The sequence below is a fragment of the Heterodontus francisci genome, chromosome 13 (genome assembly GCF_036365525.1).
Source record: "Heterodontus francisci isolate sHetFra1 chromosome 13, sHetFra1.hap1, whole genome shotgun sequence".
In the NCBI taxonomy this organism is placed as follows: Eukaryota; Metazoa; Chordata; class Chondrichthyes; order Heterodontiformes; family Heterodontidae; genus Heterodontus; species Heterodontus francisci.
This window is the reverse complement of record NC_090383.1, coordinates 47,143,608-47,159,858: the sequence shown is the minus strand read 5'-3', so window position 1 is coordinate 47,159,858 and position 16,251 is coordinate 47,143,608. Positions and strand designations below refer to the sequence as shown.

Below are 16,251 nucleotides of genomic sequence, written 5' to 3'. Positions count from 1 at the left end.
CCTGGAGCTCAGATGGTTGACCTCCAACAACCACAACCATCTTCCTTTGCGCTAGGTATGACTCCAGCCAGTGAAGGGTATTCCCCCTGATTCCCATTGACCTCCGTTTTGCTAGGGGCTCCTTGATGCCATACTCGGTCAAATGCTGCCTTTATGTCAAGGGCAGTCACTCTCACCTCACCTCTTGAGTTCAGCTCTTTTGTCTATATTTGAACCAAGGCTGTAATGAGGTCAGGAGCTGAGTGGCCCTGGCGGAACCCAAACTGAGCGTCACTGAGCAGGTTATTGCTAAGCAAGTGCCGCTTGATGGCACTGTTGATGACACCTTCCATCACTTTACTGATGATTGAGAGTAGGCTGATGGGGCGGTAATTGGCCGGGTTGGACTTGTCCTGTTTTTTGTGTACAGGACATACCTGGCCGATTTTCCATATTTCAGAGTGGATGCCAGTGTTGTAGTTGTACTGGAGCAGCTTGGCTAGGGGCGTGGCACGTTCTGGAGCACAGGTCTTCAGTACTATTGCCGGAATATTGTCAGGGCCCATAGGTTTTGCAATATCCATTGCCTTCAGTTGTTTCTTGATATCACGCGGAGTGAATCGAATTGGCTGAAAGCTGGCATCTGTGATGCTGGGGACTTCAGGAGGAGGCCTCCAGCTAGTTGTTTAATTGTCCACCACCATTCACGGCTGGATGTGGCAGGACTGCAGAGCTTAGATCTGATCCGTTGGTTATGGGATCGCTTAGCTCTGTCTATCGCATGCTGCTTATGCAGTTTGGCATGCAAGTAGTCCTGGGTTGTAGCTTCACCAGGTTGACACCTCATTTTGAGGTGTGCCTGGTGCTGCTCCTGGCATGCCCTCCTGCACTCTTCATTGAACCAGGGTTGGTCTCCTGGCTTGATGGTAATGATAGAGTGGGGGATATGCCGGGCCATGAGGTTACAGATTGTGGTTGAGTGCAATTCTGCTGCTGCTGATAGCCCACAGTGCCTCATGGATGCCCAGTTTTGCATTGCTAGATCTGTTCGAAATCTATCCCATTTAGCACAGCGATAGTGCCACACAACACGATGGACGGTATCCTCAATGTGAAGGCGGGACTTCGTCTTCACAAGGACTGTGCGGTGGTCACTCCTACCAATACTGTCATGGACAGAAACATCTGCGGCAGGCGGATTGGTGAGGACGAGGTCAAGTATGTTTTTCCCTTTTGTTGGTTCCCTCAGCACCTGCCACAGACCCAGTCTAGCAGCTATGTCCTTTAGGACTCGGCCAGCTCAGTCAGTAGTGGTGCTACCAAGCCACTCTTGGTGATGGACATTGAAGTCCCCCACCCAGAGTACATTTTGTGCCCTTGCCACCCTCAGTGCTTCCTCCAAGTGATGTTCAACATGGAGGAGTACTGAGTCATCAGCTGAGGGAGGGCAGTAGGTGGTAATCAGTAGGAGGTTACCTTGCCCATGTTTGACCTGATGCCATGAGACTTCATGGAGTCCAGAGTCGATGCTGAGGACTCCCAGGGCAACTCCCTCCCTATTGTATACTACAGTGCCACCACCTCTGGTGGGTCTGTCCTGCCGGTGGGACAGGACATACCTGGGGATAGTGATGGCGGTGTCTGGGACATTGTCTGTAAGGTATGATTCTGTGAGTATGACTGTCAGGCTGTTGCTTGACTAGTCTGTGGGACAGCTCTCCCAACTTTGGCACAAGCCCCCAGATGTTAGTAAGGAGGACTTTGCAGGGTTGACAGGTGCCTAGGTCGATGTGGTCCGTCCGGTTCCATTCCTTTTTATTGACTTGGTAGCGGTTCCGTACAACTGAGTGGCTTGCTGGGCCATTTCAGAGGGCATGTAAGAGTTAACCACATGGCTGTGGGTCTGGAGTCACATGTAGGCCAGACCAGGTAAGGAATGCAGGTTTCCTTCCCTGAAGGACATTAGTGAACCAGATGGGTTTTTACAACAATCGACAATGGTTTCATGGCCATCATTAGACTAGCTTCTTAATCCCAGATTTATTAATTGAATTCAAATTCCACCTTCTGCTGTGGTGGGATTCGAACCCATATCCCAGAGCAATACCCTAGGTCTCTGGGTTACTAGTCCAGTGATAATACCACTACGCCACCGCCTACCCGTACTTGAGAATGTTGATTAAGGTTGTCAATGTTCTGAGGTCCACTGAAAGTGCTTTGTGGGAGATGTGGGTATGAGAGATTAATCTTGTCACCCTTCCCCACTGGACCTTCAGCCTCACCATCACCAACACTGAGGGAACTTGATCTCCCATCAAGTGCCTCCTCCATTGGAGAAATCGTTGCAATTTCTTGGGATCCTCCACTGCCCTCACCCTCTCCCTGGCATTCATCTGCAACTGTGGCACAACATACCTATGAACGGATACAAAAGCAAAATACTATGGATGCTGGAAATCAGAAATAAAAACAGGAAATGCTGGAAACCCTCTGAATGGATCTGAGGAATGTGTCCATCCGATGGATGCAGTGCAAACAGTGAAAGGTGAAAATCAGTCATGTGCATAAGGAGTGTGAGTGGCATGCGTTAGGATGGTGCCTTTTCAGGATGTGTGATGTGTGCTTGGAGGTGAGTGAGCTCATACAAGATAATATGAGGATTGTCGTTACTGTCAGTGATGGAGGGAGAATACAGGAGGTGAACATGCTAGGCATTGTCTCTGTCTCATTAGTTATGATATCTGATGCTGAGGAGTGACAGAAATGGAATAGGACTGACAAGACAAAGTGAGAGGGGATGCAGTGTAAGATCTGTGAAAATATATCCGTATGGTCACCTTTCCTGGCCTAGTCAGGCCATTGAACTGCTTGTAGCACTGAATCCATGACCTGGGGGTCACACTGCTGCTTCTGACCTCCTCTGCCATCTCTAGCCAGCCCTTCTAGGTGGTGGCGGCAGGGTTCTTTTTCCCAGCAGCTGGAAACAGCAGCGCCCTCCTGCTCCTTACTGCCCCCAGAAGTACATCTGGAGACACATCAGATCATCTAAGAGCAGCCTTTCCTCTTCTTGCACTCATTTTCCACTTCCTGGTTAGTTTTTTCCTATCAGACTCTGCAAACATCCTCCTCCCTTTCATCTCTGGACTTGGACCTTTAATTAGATGAGGGAAAATCACATCATGCAGGCCCGTGTCGTGCCCTGTGAAATGCAGTGGCAAGGTGACATTCGGAAGTAAAATGATAATGGAGCATTTAGGATGAAATCAACCATTCCCACATGTCGCTTGTTCATCACCAACTATTGGGTCCCCTGCTCCCGTTTCTGTGTTAATATCAAAGCCAATGATTGTGATCCCTGATGGTGTGATGGATTCTATGCATCACTTTGGTAATCTGCTAATGATATATGCAAATATATGAAGACATGAATTTCAGGCCTTTTTAAGGGAAAACCGATGTCTAAGTAAATTCAAAACACCCCCTATATGTATGGTGTGATCAAATCTTCATTATTGCAGATTAGGGATCATTTCCGACATAGTAAGAAATACCATCTCTTTATATAGTATTTTATCACATCAAGGTGCCTCTAAAGTACTGTATGACAACACTTTCTGAAATGTTTTCATGTAGGTGACCACAGCATGACAAACAGCAAATGAATGATGATCATTTTTTGGTGATGTTGGCTGAGGGAGGATTATTGGTCAGGACACAGGGAGTACTCCCCACTCCTCCTCCAATCGTGCAAAAGATCGTTTGCGTCTACTTGAGCAGGCAGGCACAGCCTTTGCCTCATTCAAAAGATGGTACCTCCAACAGTGCAAAGTCCCTCAGTATTGCTTTCATGGCTGTGGTGTAATCCCATCAGCTTTGGACTGAGCTGAGGGCGTTACCAACTGATCCAAGCTGACACCTGATAGGTTAGGAATTGTGAAAATTGAATTAGGTGAAACTGTTTCTATGAACTCCATTGATAAAGTATTTGTGTTTTTCAAGGTAAAAGATGGAGCGCGCTCTGTATCCCGAACAATCCAGGCCAATTTCTTTGATGGAGCTAAACAAGAAGCTATTGATTTGCTTCTCATGGGGGATTTTTACAGTGAGGATTATGCAGATAAGGCAAGGATGCTGATGGACAACAGTGTACTTTTCAGTAAGTAGCCATGTTCATGACAGACTCATTACAATGTTTCTAACTGTAATCTGTCTGTTCCAGGACTTTCAAAACTGTTAAATTCCTGCCATTAATGCATCTTTTCTTCTGTCCTGTACTTTTCAGTCATGATGGTATCCTCTGCTTTAACTGAAGGTCAGTAATATGAAATGATGATAGATTTCTAATTGTTTCATTGTCCTATAGCACCTCCTGGGATTTTGCAAGCTATGTGTGAACGACATGTAGAATACACCAATGTCAAGTGTGCTCGCATCAGCATTGGGACCTGGAATGTAAATGGTGGCAAACAGTTCAGAAGCAACGTGCTCAGTACTGTGGAGCTTAGTAGTTGGTTACTTGATGCTCTCAAACAGAGCGAAATACCCAAATTCCAGGGTAAGCTGCAGATTTAACTACTACCAAACTACTTAATATATCTGGATAATGGCTGTTATTAGAAATTTCAGATTTAAGTGGTTGAGTGCATGGAAATACAGATAGAAGCTGTTTAACCGAGGATGTAGCTGGTACAGAAATGTGTCCTACAACACGACAAATGAGCAAACTCCGAATAATAACATCCCCTCAAAGATGAGGATTGGAACTGTGTAATCTAAAAAAATTCTAAATTTTAAGTTGGCACCGTACTGCAACGTGTTGAAGCTCCAATGTCTTGTGGTACAAGGCACTAAGAATTGAGCAACAATTCTCCATTTGGTGATTTCCTATTTTAGACATGCTTTCAAGGAGATATGGGTACCTTGAACCACCCCATAACAATAGAGGAAAAAGCTGAAGTCACCATGCTACTGCGCAAATCTTTTGTACCTGGTGGAGGAGTGTCGTGGCATTGTTAAAACAAAAACAGATGCTGGAAATCTGAAATAAAAACAGAAAATACTGGAAAACGTTCCGCTGATCTGGCAGCATCACGGAGAGGGAAACAGAGAAAGGGAGAGGGAAACGGTCACAGACCTTTCCCTTTCTTTCTTGCCTGCCTCCATCCCCTTTTCTCTGGCTCTGTACTTGCTTAAAAATAATTTGGGTGGAATCTTATGAGTACTGGAGCAGTGGTTAAGAGCTAAAGTTGTTAAACTTGAAGTTAAGGCTGGAAGGTTGTAATGTACCAAATAGAAAGATGAGGTACTGTTCCTTGGCTTTGCATTGAGCATCATTGGAACAGTGTAGGCAACTGCGGACAGAGAGGTCGGAGAATTAAAGTTGAGCTCAGGGTCCCAGACTGAACAGAGGAGTTTAGCAAAGCAAAGTATCATTGTTAAAAGCCTGGGAAGGCGAGAGAGTTTTGCATCATGTATGAAGACCAAACTATCTCCCACAACTCATCAAAAAAAATCAATAATAGTAAAAATAAATAAATTCTTGGAAAAATGTTAATATTTGCATAAGAGGAGGATACTGCCAATGTAGCAGTAAAGGAGGATATAGTAGAGAAATTGGATAGGATAAAACATGAGATACAGAGAAGGCACCTAGAAGGTTTGCAGTGTTCAAGGTAGAAAAGTTCAGCTGGGATGCATCCGAAGTTTCTGAGGGAAGTAAGGGTGGAAATCAAGGTGGTTCTGGCTCCAATCTTCCAAACATCTTTAGATATAGGAGTGGTGCCAAGGGCCTGGAGGATTATAAATACTACCCTCCTGTATTAAAAAAAAAAGGGGAGATGGATAAACCCAACAGCTGTAGACCAATCAGCTTCGCGTTGGTGACTAGGCAACTTTTAGAGACAATAATCTGGGACAACATTAATTGGCATTTTAAAAAAATGGGTTGATAAATGAAAGCCAGTACGGATTTGCCAAAGGAAAATCATGCTTGACTAACTTAACTGAGTTCTTTGAAGTAACGGAGACCGTTGATGAGGGTAGTATGGTGATGTGTATATGGACTTGCAAAAAGCAGTTGATAAAATACGATTTTAACAATAGTCTTGTTAGCAATACTGAAGCCCATGGGATTAAAGGGGCATTGCTGTGTGGATACTTAATGGGCTAAGAGACAGAAAGCAGAAAGTAGTGGTGAGTCATTGTTTTTCAGACTGGACAGAACTGTGTTGGGACCACAGTTCTTTTCGATATATATTAATAGCCTGGACTTGGGTATACAGGGCTTAATTTCAAAATTTGCGACTTTCGTGTCATTTGCAAACATAGTAAACAGTGAGGGGGTTAGTAAAAGATTACAGGACTTCAGAACAACATAGACAAACAAATGAAATGGGCAGACACATAGCAGGTGAAACTTTATGCAGAGAATTGTGAAGTGATTGTTTTGTTAGGAAGTATCAGGAGAGGCAATATAAACTAAATGGTCCAATCTTAAATGGGATGCAGGAACTGAGAGACCTGGGAGTGTATATACACAAGTCTTTGAAGGTGGCTGGACAAGTTGAGAATGCTGTTAGAAAGGCATAGTTATAATCTGGAATGCATTACCTGAAAGGATGGTGGTTGCAGATACAATAATAACTTTCAAAAGGAAATTAGAAAAATACTTGAAGGGGGTAAATGTGGCATTATAAATGGAGGATGAAGAGTGCAAAAGCAAGGAAGTTATGCTATACCTTTATAAAATACTGGTTAGGCCCCATTTTGAATATTGTTGTCAGTTCTGGGCACCATACTTTAGGAATGATATCTAGGCCTTAGAGAATTTGCAGAGGAGACTTATTAGCACGGTATCAGGGATGAGGGACATCAGTTACATCGAGAGGTTAGAAAAGCTGGTATTGTTCTTGGAGCAGGAATCACTCAAGTTTTGTTAAGATTTAGATCAATGACATGAATAAGAACAAAGAACAAAGAAAATTACAGCACAGGAACAGGCCCTTCGGCCCTCCAAGCCTACACCGATCCAAATCCTCTATCTAAACCTGTCGCCTATTTTCTAAGGGTCTGTATCTCTTTACTTCCAGCCCATTCATGTATCTGTCTAGATACATCTTAAAAGACGCTATCGTGCCCACGTCTACCACCTCCGCTGGTAATTCGTTCCATGCACCCACCACCCTCTGCGTACAGAACTTTCCACGCATATCCCCCCTAAACTTTTCCCCTTTCACTTTGAACTCGTGTCCCCTTGTAATTGAATCCCCCACTCTGGGAAAAAGCTTCTTGCTATCCACCCTGTCTATACCTCTCATGATTTTGTACACCTCAATCAGGTCCCCCCTCAACCTCCGTCTTTCTATTGAAAATAATCCTAATCTACTCAACCTCTCTTCATAGCTAGCGCCCTCCATACCAGGCAACATCCTGGTGAACCTCCTCTGCACCCTCTCCAAAGCATTCACATCCTTTTGGTAATGTGGCGACCAGAACTGCACGCAGTATTCCAAATGTGGCCGAACCAAAGTCCTATACAACTGTAACATGACCTGCCAACTCTTGTACTCAATACCCCGTCCGATGAAGGAAAGCATGGCGTATGCCTTCTTGACCACTCTATTGACCTGCGTTGCCACCTTCAGGGAACAATAGACCTGAACACCCAAATCTCTCTGTACATCAATTTTCCCCAGGACTTTTCCATTTACTGTATAGTTCACTCTTGAATTGGATCTTCCAAAATGCATCACCTCGCATTTGCCCTGATTGAACTCCATCTGCCATTTCTCTGCCCAACTCTCCAGTCTATCTATATTCTGCTGTATTCTCTGACAGTCCCCTTCACTATCTGCTACTCCACCAATCTTAGTGTCGTCTGCAAACTTGCTAATCAGACCACCTATACTTTCCTCCAAATCATTTATGTATATCACAAACAACAGTGGTCCCAGCACGGATCCCTGTGGAACACCACTGGTCACACGTCTCCATTTTGAGAAACTCCCTTCCACTGCTACTCTCTGTCTCCTGTTGCCCAGCCAGTTCTTTATCCATCTAGCTAGTACACCTTGGACCCCATGCGCCTTCACTTTCTCCATCAGCCTACCATGGGGAACCTTATCAAACGCCTTACTGAAGTCCATGTATATGACATCTACAGCCCTTCCCTCATCAATCAACTTTGTCACTTCCTCAAAGAATTCTATTAAGTTGGTAAGACATGACCTTCCCTGCACAAAACCATGTTGCCTATCACTGATAAGCCCATTTTCTTCCAAATGGGAATAGATCCTATCCCTCAGTATCTTCTCCAGCAGCTTCCCTACCACTGACGTCAAGCTCACCGGTCTATAATTACCTGGATTTTCCCTGCTACCCTTCTTAAACAAGGGGACAACATTAGCAATTCTCCAGTCCTCCGGGACCTCACCCGTGTTTAAGGATGTTGCAAAGATATCTGTTAAGGCCCCAACTATTTCCTCTCTCGCTTCCCACAGTAACCTGGGATAGATCCCATCCGGACCTGGGGACTTGTCCACCTTAATGCCCTTTAGAATACCCAACACTTCTTCCCTCCATGGTTTGAATGGTTTGAAAAATATATAATGTTTGATCAGAATTGTTACAGTATTTCAGCACTATTTGTTAAAATGTCATCCTTTTTGTTCTTTGTATAGATAATGAGAGCTACCCACCAGATATCTTTGCTGTTGGATTTCAGGAAATGGTGGGACTCAATGCAGGAAATATTGTCAATGCTAGGTGAGCATTGTTACTTTGCTTCTAAGTGGATGATTAAAGAGTAGATTAATGATTAATGATTAATTTTATTCGCATTGATACCAAATACGCTATTATCATTGTAACTGTGATGAATTGTGACTAACTTACATACCCAACATTAGTTCATTGCCATGTAGATCTTTCCAATAATGCAAGATATGCAAACTATCTATATGCAAATTGGAGCATGTATTCAATATGCTCAAAGAGAGAATCTTATCCATGTGACTGTTATCCAATTTACTAATTGAAAATAAAAACTGCCAATGCTGGAAATCTGAAATTAAAACATCTAATATAAATATCATATTTTCAAGTTAGATTTATTATACTGTAGAGTTTTCCATATTTCTCAATTCTTTAGATATCATTGGTTGATTAGGTAAAGTACTCTAGCAGTGCTATACCTAATAATATATTGCAAAGATTTTTTAAACTTTACCACAATTTTTTGCAGCACAACGAACAAGAAAATGTGGGCAGAACAGCTTCAGAAGGCAATCTCCAGGACACATAAGTACATCATGCTGTCTTCGGGGCAACTTGTCGGTGTCTGTCTGTATATTTTTGTCCGACTCCATCATGTGCCCTACATTAGGTTAGCAGCTGCTACTTGAAGCTAAATTTTATTTTACTAAATTCTATTGAAATGGTTGGATTTTGTAACTTAATGCACCACCTTTTTAAAGCTCTTTAATTGACTTCAATCTCTATCTCACCTCCCCTTGCCCTTTCTCCTCTGAATTCACTGCCTTGCTGACCTTCCTAAAACATTTCTTCCATTTAAATTCTTCTACTCATGTCCACGACCACCCCTTCAAACTTGTTATCTTCCACCACCTCTCTACTTTCATGGTCCCAGTCACTGATGAGGCCATCTGTAACCATTTTCCTGTATCCCTCACCACCCACAACCCTCCACACCACTTCTAACCCATTTCATTTTGCATCCTTCCCTGGAAAAAACTGTTTCCCTGAGCTATTTGCAAGCCCTTTCAAACTCGTAACTGCCTAGCCTTTGACCTTCCATTCGCCCGGACACTTAAGTTGTTGATTTGCTCAACCACTTCCTCACCTCTGTCTTTGCAGCAAAACTTTTACTCACAGCTGTCTCATTGTACCCCTGGTACCGCCCCATGTTCACTTCTCAAATCTAAGGGATGCAATTTGAGCACATTTGTCACATAACTGCTTTTGCCATCTGTCATTAGATCTGATAGGACTGTGTCAAATGCTATCGAGTCTCACTAATCTCAGCTAAGATCATCGACTAATCTGGAATCTTCCTGGGGAGCAAAGACAACCTCTGACTTCTTTTCTCCATCACTAATCATCTCCTTTAAATCTCTTTACCCTTCTCTCTACATCTTCACATTCAACAAGTTGGTTCTAGGTCCAACTACCTTCACCTGCTTTATCAATGACCTTCCGTCCATGATAAGGTCAGAATTGCAGCCGTTTTCTGATGATTGGAGCAGTCAGCTCCATTCTCCATTCCTGAGGTAATGAAGCAATCAGTGCCTGTATGCAGCAAGACCTGGACAACATCCAGGCTTGGGCTGATAAGTGGCTCATAACATTTGTGCCACACAGTTGCCACAAAATGACCATCTTCAACAAGAGAGAGTCTAACCACCTCCTCTTGACATTCAATGGCACTACCATCACCAAATCTCTCATCGTCAATATTGGGGGTGGGGCTTCCATTTGCCAGAAACTCAACTGTGATTACTGGAGCCAGCCATAGCTAGGTATTTTGTGGGGAATGCCTCATGCCCTGATTTCTCAAAGCCTCTCCAGCATCTACAAGGCACAAGGCTAGATGGGTGGAGCTGCAACAACACTCAAGAAACTCAACACCATCCAGAACAAAACAGTTTGCTTGATGGGTAGCTGATAAACCATCTTAAATGTCCACTCCCTCCACCTCTTCCTGGCTGCTCCAGCAATCATGTTAATCAGCAGGCAGCACAGATGTTAAGTGCTGCCTTCATTGCAATAAACAGGTGCAGCTTAATTGCGGAGAGCAATCTCCCTTGGTAACCAATTTACGCACCACGCCGACTTCATCGTCCTTCATCGCTGTTCGGATAGAATCCTGGAACTTCCTAGCTAATAGCACTATGTAAGCTCCTTCACCACATGAACTGTAGTGGTTTATGAAGTAGGTTCACCACCATCTTCTTGAGAGCAACTAGGGATGGGAAATAAGTGTTGGCCTTGCCAGCAATCCCTACATCCCGAGAAGGAATAAATAAAAGTGCGGGCTGTTCTTCGTCACTACGTTGAAGACCATCCGTCAAGTGTCTCTGCTGTTTCTGCCTGCCTTTTCCCTTCCCACCAAGCCAAAACTCCCCTTCGGCTCCCTCCTCTACTAGCCCTAATAACGCATCTTTCTCCAGTTTTTCTCCCATCTCCCATCCTGTCCATGAGATTCCATTCCCACACAAACCTGACAACCCAACTTCCCTTCCTGGCTCCCACTTTATCTTACATTGTAGATGATTTCTTCTACTCAGGTATGTCTGTCTTACTTTCAAAACCACCATTATCACCAAACCTCCGCCATCACAAACCCTGCCGTCAACTCTTCTCTCTTGCAAACTACCATCCTGTCTCCTCCTCCTGTCCTAAATTGTTGAATGCATTGTTGCCTCCCAAATCTATACCCATCTTTCCTGCAGCTCTCAGTTTGAATCTCTCCAATCAGGTTCCATCCCTGTCACAATCCTGAAATGGTCCTAATCAAAGTTACAAATAATATCTTCTGTCATTGTGACCATGTTGCATTAACCCTCCTTGAGCTCCCTGCAATCTTTGACATGATCAACCACACCATGTACATCCTATGCCTCTCCTCTGTTGTCCATCTCAGTAAGACTGCATTCGCTTGGTTCACACCTGCCTACCTAGTAGTAGCCAAAGCTCCAGCAATGGCTTCCCCTAGGTTGTTTACTTGACCCCCCACCTTCCTCATCTACAAGCTGTCCCTTGGCGACATCTTTCAAAGACAGCTTCCACTTGTAAGCCGATGACACCCAACTCTACATCTCCAGCCCCACCTTCAAACCCATCCACTGCCTCTGTTGTGAGACTGCTTGTCCAACATCCAGTTTTGGATGAGCTGCAATTTCCTTGACTAAACATTGGGAAGACCAAAGCCGTTACCTTTGGCCTCAACAAACTCTAAACCCTTGTCACCACTTGTAACTCTTTCCGCAGCCAATTTTCCTGACTGAAGCAGACTGTTTATAAGCGCAGCGCCCTATTTGACCCTGAGCTGAACTTCTGATCCCATGACCTCTCCACTGGAAAGACTGCCTATTTCATCTCAGTATATTGCCTGCTTCTGCTGCTGTCTCAGCTCATCGACTGCTGAAACTGTCATTCATGCCTTTATCAAATTCAGGCTTGACTATTCCAGTGCTCTCCTGACTGCCCTCCCATCCTTCACTCCTTCCATAAACGTTAGCTAATTCAAACCTCTGATGTCTGTATCCTATCCCAATTCCTGTTTATTCATCATCCCTGTTTGCGGCTGCCTGCAATGAATTTGGCCTAACCATTAGCCTCAAGAAAATGAACATCATGGGGCAGGACATCAGAAATGCTCCATCCATCAATATTGGCGACCACGCTCTGGAAGTGGTTCAAGAGTTCACCTACCTAGGCTCAACTATCACCAGTAACCTGTCTCTAGATGCAGAAATCAACAAGCGCATGGGAAAGGCATCCACTGCTATGTCCAGACTGGCCAAGAGAGTGTGGGAAAATGGCGCACTGACACGGAACACAAAAGTCCGAGTGTATCAGGCCTGTGTCCTCAGTACCTTGCTCTATGGCAGCGCGGCCTGGACAACGTATGTCAGCCAAGAGCGACGTCTCAATTCATTCCATCTTCGCTGCCTCCGGAGAATACTTGGCATCAGGTGGCAGGACCGTATCTCCAACACAGAAGTCCTCGAGGCGGCCAACATCCCCAGCTTGTACACACTACTGAGTCAGCGGCGCTTGAGATGGCTTGGCCATGTGAGCCGCATGGACACATTGTACAGCGAGCTCGCCACTGGTATCAGACCCACCGGCCGTCCATGTCTCCGCTTTAAAGACGTCTGCAAACGCGACATGAAATCCTGTGACATTGATCACAAGTCGTGGGAGTCAGTTGCCAGCGTTCGCCAGAGCTGGCGGGCAGCCATAAAGACGGAGCTAAAATGTGGCGAGTCGAAGAGACTTAGTAGTTGGCAGGAAAAAAGGCAGAGGCGCAAGGGGAGAGCCAACTGTGCAACAGCCCCGACAAACAAATTTCTCTGCAGCACCTGTGGAAGAGCCTGTCACTCTAGAATTGGCCTTTATAGCCACTCCAGGCGCTGCTTCACAAACCACTGACCACCTCCAGGCGCGTATCCATTGTCTCTCGAGATGAGGCCAAAGAAGATGTCCTCATTGAGCTACATTGGCCCCTAGTACCTAACACTTCAGATTTAAAATGTTCATTCTTATATTTAAATTCCTTCACACCTTTTCCTCTGCCTATCTCTGAAACCTGCTCTAACCTTCGACAACCCGCTCCCCAAACTTTCTCCAACTCTGGCCTCTTCTTCATCCCCCTGAATTCAGCCATCTAGGCCCCACCTTCTGGAATTCTTTCTCTACACTTCTCTGCCTTCCCAGCTCACTCTCCTTCTTTAAGACCCTCTTTAAAATCAAGCTGTTTTGGTCATTCCTCCTAGTATCTCCTTCTTTAGCTTGACATTCTTTTCTTCATTGGATTCTGTGAAGTGTTTTGCCTATATTAAGAGTGCTATATAAATGCATGTCTTTTGCTGTAATTTATATTTAAATAGACTGTTGACTCTTTGTGATAATAGCTGAGTTATTTTATAAATATGAATTTATGTCCATCTTTTAAAGAAGAAGGTACTTTATGCTTGGGATCTCAACAAGTTATTACCAGGGAAGGAGTTTGAATGTAAAAGCTGTTTGTAATGTCTTTATTACAATTAGAGAACTCTTTTGGGATCGTTCATGATCAGCATAGGCCCCAATCTGATGAATTCTACTCAGATATTCATATCTGAGATGGTTTAGTATTCTTTCTTGGTTGTCCAGACCTGGATTTAGGGCCTTAAATTTTGAAAGTTTTGTTATATTGTTCTGAGATATTGGTGGCATAAGAGCATATTTAACAGAAACACGGTCAGCTGAAGTGTGAACAGTTTTCTGACTTCACATCTTCCTCAAAATTGTCACTTGATGACATGGGGATTTTTGGACATACCGAGGCTAGCCAGTTTGTTAGTTGATCCACAATCAGCTGTACTTGAAACATTGAGAAGTGGGATTTCATAATAATGAGATTTCACATTTCCCAACTCCAAACCTGAACAAAATTAGGATCATGATTGCTTTTGCTAAAGTCTATCTTTCCTTCTCCTTCGAACTTTCCTTTTGTCCACCCTATCGCTACGAAAAGTGATCCCTCTTACCTTTCAAATCACAGCCCAGTTGCCCTTACATCAGCACTTTCTATGGTTGGAGTCAACTTTCAAATTGCATCATCTTCAAAGTTCTGAGATAACCCATGTCTACTCGTATGGGTGTCAGTATGGCTACTCCAGTAATAATCACCTTGCCGATGTCATGCCTTTTTGAAACTGCTATTGAATGCCATCGTGAATCATATGTCACTCACTGTCTTAGAAATTTTCAAAATTTAGGCAGAGTACGTCATAGTGGACACCATCACAAATCTTTGGTCATAGCTATCATGTTTTCTCTCAGATTGCTCAGTCTGTACAATAGCTGTGTGTTCACCCTCTCGTTATTTTCCCCATTAACTCAAGATTTGCCCAGGGCATTCTTTCCTCTCTCATTCTGTTCCTTCTTATCAGTAACTATATGCATTTCTTATCCAACCCCGCCCATATTTGTTGACAATTGCACTCTACATTCATCAACTTCCCTCAATTATTTTGACATCCATGGATATAACCTGCAATCCTCTGATTGTGTAGCGGCTAAGTTACTATATTTCGTTGTTCTCCATGCCCTTAGTGCGGTAATAAAATCTCATTCAATTTTTTAAAACGACTGTTTTCAAATCTAACCAACAACGACTGTCTCTTCATTGTAACTTGGTTATGGGCATCCTTGGCCTCACAATTCTGTCTGACCTCACAATCCTCTCTGACCTCAAATTAAGCTCCCATATCTTCTCCATGGATGAAGCTATGGAGAAGTTCACACACTAGGCTCTGGAATATCCTGGCTGCAAGATGAGGGCTCTGGATGCTCAGTCAATGAGTATATTCAAGACTGAGATGGATAGATTCTTGGGCACTAGGGGAATTGAGCGATATGGAGATAGGGTAGAGAAATGAAATTGATATAAAAGTTCAGCCATGATCTTATTGAAAAGTGAAGCAAGCTCTAGGGGCCATATGGCCTAATACTGCTCCTATTTCTTTTGGTCTTAATAAATAAAACAAGTAGGGAAAAGGGAAGCAAAACACAAATAAGAAACATGTTTCATTCTTCTTTCTCTTTTTGCAGAGAAGTTGCTGTGGATAGGGTGAAGACTGGGATGGGAGGAAAGGCTGGGAATAAAGGAGCAGTGGCTGTTCGCCTGCAGTTTTACAGCTCCACACTCTGCTTTGTATGCGCTCATCTGTCAGCTGGACAGTCACAGGTGAAAGAAAGAAATGAAGATTATAGAGAAATCATGCAGAAACTCAGCTTCCCAATGGTATTTATTCTTCCTACTATTATGACCTCAGTGAGACCATTAACATTAAAATACGAGATATGAACCCCTGGACTAATTTAAAGAATTACATGACAAGATTTCATATTTTAAGACTTTTATTATGACAACTAGAAGAAATCTCTATTAACTAAATAGTATTTTGTAAGTATAATATTCATTACAAAGAAAGTGTGTAGTGGATAGCAAGTAGACACTGAGCCAGAGGGGGAGTGGCAGGTGGAAAGAGCAGCAAGAGGATCAGGCGGTGCAAAAGCATGGTGAAAGAGGAGGGAGGGAGTTGACAAGGCAGAGATGCTGAGCAAGGAGCAAGTTGGTAAAGGATTGATCACCCACAGTAGAACAAAGAGAACAGATTAGGAAGAAGTAGGTTGATGTTGATGGACTGGAAGGTGAGCTCTGGGGTGTAGAGCTGGAGCAGTTCAAGAATGTAGCGGGGAGAGAGGCTGTGGATAGATTCGAAGATGTGTTTTTTTTATTTTATTCATTCATGGGATGTGGGTATTGCTAGGAAGGCCAGCATTTATTGCCCATTTCCTAATTATCCTTGAGAAGGTAGCGGTGAGCCAACTTTTTAAACCACTGTGGGGAAGATACTTTCGTAATGCCATTAGGTAGAGTTTTCCAGGATTTTGACCCAGTGACAGTGAAAGAACGGCGATATATTTCTGAGTAAGGATGGTGTGCGACTTGCAGGGAAACTTCGAGGTGGTGGTGTTCCC

General features: G+C 43.8%; 1 protein-coding gene across 1 annotated transcript in view; it reads left to right on the top strand.

Moving 5' to 3' along the window:
* LOC137376366 (synaptojanin-2-like) overlaps window positions 1-16,251 on the top strand; it is a 217,607-nt gene that overhangs the window by 141,431 nt on the left and 59,925 nt on the right. The window contains 5 exon segments of the mRNA XM_068044775.1: window positions 3,979-4,135; window positions 4,343-4,534; window positions 8,658-8,742; window positions 9,221-9,361; window positions 15,319-15,511. Coding sequence (XP_067900876.1) covers window positions 3,979-4,135; window positions 4,343-4,534; window positions 8,658-8,742; window positions 9,221-9,361; window positions 15,319-15,511 — 768 coding nt within the window.